Here is a 3,303-nt window from a genome sequence, read left to right on the forward strand (position 1 = left end):
TATAGAAATGTGTGTCCTCATAAGTCACAAAAAGGCGCGCGCGCACACACATCTATATAAATATAAATACACACACACACACACACACCTATATAAATACACACACACACACATCTACATAAATACACTTTTTTTTTTATTTGCTTTTGTTTTGTTTTTCTTTTCTTTTTTTACATCAGTATGGTACTGTTAATGATAAATTTAAATCAAGTTAGATAAAAAGAAATCTAAAAGTAATCTAAAAAATGTAGTCAGCAGTGCATTAATACCTAAAATGAGTAACCTAGATTACGATACTAACTACAGTTTTTATTATGTAATCTGTAATCACTAATGGACTACAATCCACCCAGCTCTGAATGTCCACATATTTGCATTGCTTTGAATGTTCTGAATGTAGATCGCATGCCACGATTGTTCAATTATATACAATGCCTGCACGCTACTGGTCAAACTACTTTTCATTCATTACCTTCAGCAAGTTTGAAAACAAAGGCAAAACCCAGACATCCCAACCCAGACCGAGACACATCCCGGAAAAAGACAATGTATAGTCAGCCTACACACTTTGTACACTCTCAGAAATAAAGGTAAAAAAGCCGTCACAGGGGTGGTACCTTTTCAAAAGGTACACTTTTGTATATTAGGTTTTAATATGCACACTTTAAGTACTAATATGTTCCTTTAAGGTACCAAAATAGACCCTTTAGGTACAAACATGTTCCTTTTGAAAAGGTACCACACCAGTGACAGCTTTTTGACCTTTATTTCTGAAAGCGTAGGGCTTGACTGGTTTAACAGGTTGTGTCACATTCAGAGGACAAATCTGGCCCCAAACTATCACAGAAACATGCTTAAAGAGTTAAGGAGTTGTAAAAGTGTGATTGTCTCACACAGACACACCTCAGGCAGCATGCTGTGAATGACTGCATTCATTTTGTATGTTTTTATTTTGCTGGTCTCATATGGGATGGTCTGATTGACAGCTGTGTTGCGTTTGGTGAGGAATAACGATCCTGTGGCGTTACAGCATAACTGCAGCCTCATTCTGCCAAAAACACACAAAGAAAAAGTTTATCAGCATTCAGTAGCTTTATATGCGTCATCTCTGTAAAAAAAATAACCACCTCAGTATTCAAAGATGTATTGTTTTTAACAGCTTGTCTCATTAAACACCCTGACTCTGAACAATAAATGACAAGTTTTCTGAAAAGTCGTGAAAATGAATCTAAAACATCACTGTAAATCAGACACACACACATACACAACTGATAAATCAGCACACATTCATTTCATGCTCATTGTAAAGAAAAGTCTGCAGCGTTATGCATCACGGATAAATTAAATATAGCAAAATGCATTACTAAATTTTGAGAACACAATTCCTACGGTGACCGAGAAGTGCAAAACAAATCACAATTCTGAAAACAAAATAACAAATTACAAACACAAATGAAAATCTAAAAAACAAAATAACAAATCAGAAAACACGAAAAAATTATAACAAAATAAAAAACACAAAGACAAATCAGACAAACCTGATTTTGAGGGTTCCTGTATAACTAATTTGATTGTTCGCTTTTAATTTAAACCGCGAGTGCAGCACGTTAGCTAAAGAAAAGTCTGCAGCGTTACGCATCACGGATAAATTAAATATAGCAAAATGCATTACTAAATTTTGAGAACACAATTCCTACGGTGGCCGAGAAGTGCAAAACAAATCACAATTCTGAAAACAAAATAACAAATTACAAACACAAATGAAAATCTAAAAAACAAAATAACAAATCAGAAAACACGAAAACATTATAACAAGTCAGAAAACACAAAGACAAATCAGACAAACCTGATTTTGAGGGTTCCTGTATAACTAATTTGATTGTTCGCTTTTAATTTAAACCGCGAGTGCAGCACGTTAGCATTCGTTAGCTTGTCATTCGCGTTTCTATACGCGTCTATTACCGTTTTCTTTTTTCTCTTGCTTCAATTCTTTTTTCTCTTGCTCCGTTTTTTCACGAGTTAATCAAACAATAGTGGTAAGTCAGAATACTTCATCAATCACGGTGAGTAATGGCTTCTTCTCCTGCTATTGTTGCACCGCTTGCCACATGTATAGTTTATCTCTCGCTGTCAGCAACGAGGGATTCACATGTGATAAATGCAGGGAAATAGTTAGGCTGACAGAGAAGGTTTCAGAATTAGAGACATGCATCCAAACTTTAATTAAGGATAGTAAAAATGTGAGGGCTCTAGATACGGCTTTGGATGCGACTAGCTCAGGGAGTCCTGTACATTGTTCGGTTCCGGTAACAGAGCCTCTGCAGCAGACATCTGACAATCAAGATATACAGGAAGAACAGCAGACTAGCGGTAGAAAGTTCGGAGATGGTCTTAAAGTAATACAGTTTAAATGTATTGTATGAATTGCCCTTACTATGGAATAAAAAAAGAATATGCATGTACATTTACAACACTGCACTTATATTACCTTTGAAACAGATTACAAAAAACTAGTTAACGCTAATGGGAGGGTGTTTATAATACAGTGTCTATGGGAGTGACGGTAAATTTGACATTGTTCTCTCTTCTGACTGCCGTTCAGTCTCTCTCAAAATTTTTTTTTTATAAGTCGTGAAAACACTAGAGTGTGGCAATTTTCTTTTGCTATTTGAGCAAATGGGAATGCAAAAAAAACAACAACAACAAAAAAAACAGGCAGAGGCGTGTTAAATTGGGATTTTTGTGGGGCAGAGATAATTTAAAGGGGAGAATATTAATACAAAATATTAAGAGTTGAACAGCCTTTTTATTAGGAAAATTAAACTGGAATTGAGTTATATCAAACAGCATTAAGGGTGCTTTCACACTAGCACTTTTGGTGCTCACCCGGGTTCGATTGATGTCAGAGTTCGGTTCGTTTGGATGATGTGAACGCTGTCTTCCGAACTCGGGTGCGCACCCGCGAACCGTACCCGAGTCTGCTTAAAAAGGGTGGTCTGGGGTACGGTTCATGTGAATACGGTTTGCTGCTGATATGAACACTATCGTACCAAATCACGGAAGTGAACCGCTATTAATGACGTATTATTTGATTTTAAAAAAAGTGTGTTTCACTCATTTCCTGACGAGCGTGACTGACGCGCTGCAAGCGGAGAGCTGTACACCTCATTTCATTGTCATTGTGTTTTCTGACTTGTTATAATGTTTTCAGAATTACTGTTGTGTTTTCTGAATTGTTATTTTGCTTTTTAGATTTGCATTTGTAATTTGTTATTTTGTTTTCAGAATTGTGATTTGTTTTGC

The 3,303-nt window shown here is 36.1% G+C and overlaps 1 protein-coding gene across 1 annotated transcript in view; it reads right to left on the bottom strand.

The window, feature by feature from the left end:
* Positions 1 to 3,303, bottom strand: part of LOC107756960 (alpha-2,8-sialyltransferase 8E-like) — a 17,838-nt gene that overhangs the window by 8,171 nt on the left and 6,364 nt on the right. The window contains exon 4 of the mRNA XM_016574296.1: positions 904 to 1,048. Within this exon, the coding sequence (XP_016429782.1) occupies positions 904 to 1,048 (145 nt within the window). The remainder of the gene's footprint in view (positions 1 to 903; positions 1,049 to 3,303) is intronic.

Source organism: Sinocyclocheilus rhinocerous, unplaced genomic scaffold (genome assembly GCF_001515625.1).
Source record: "Sinocyclocheilus rhinocerous isolate Xijiao unplaced genomic scaffold, SAMN03320098_v1.1 scaffold3187, whole genome shotgun sequence".
Lineage (NCBI taxonomy): Eukaryota > Metazoa > Chordata > Actinopteri > Cypriniformes > Cyprinidae > Sinocyclocheilus > Sinocyclocheilus rhinocerous.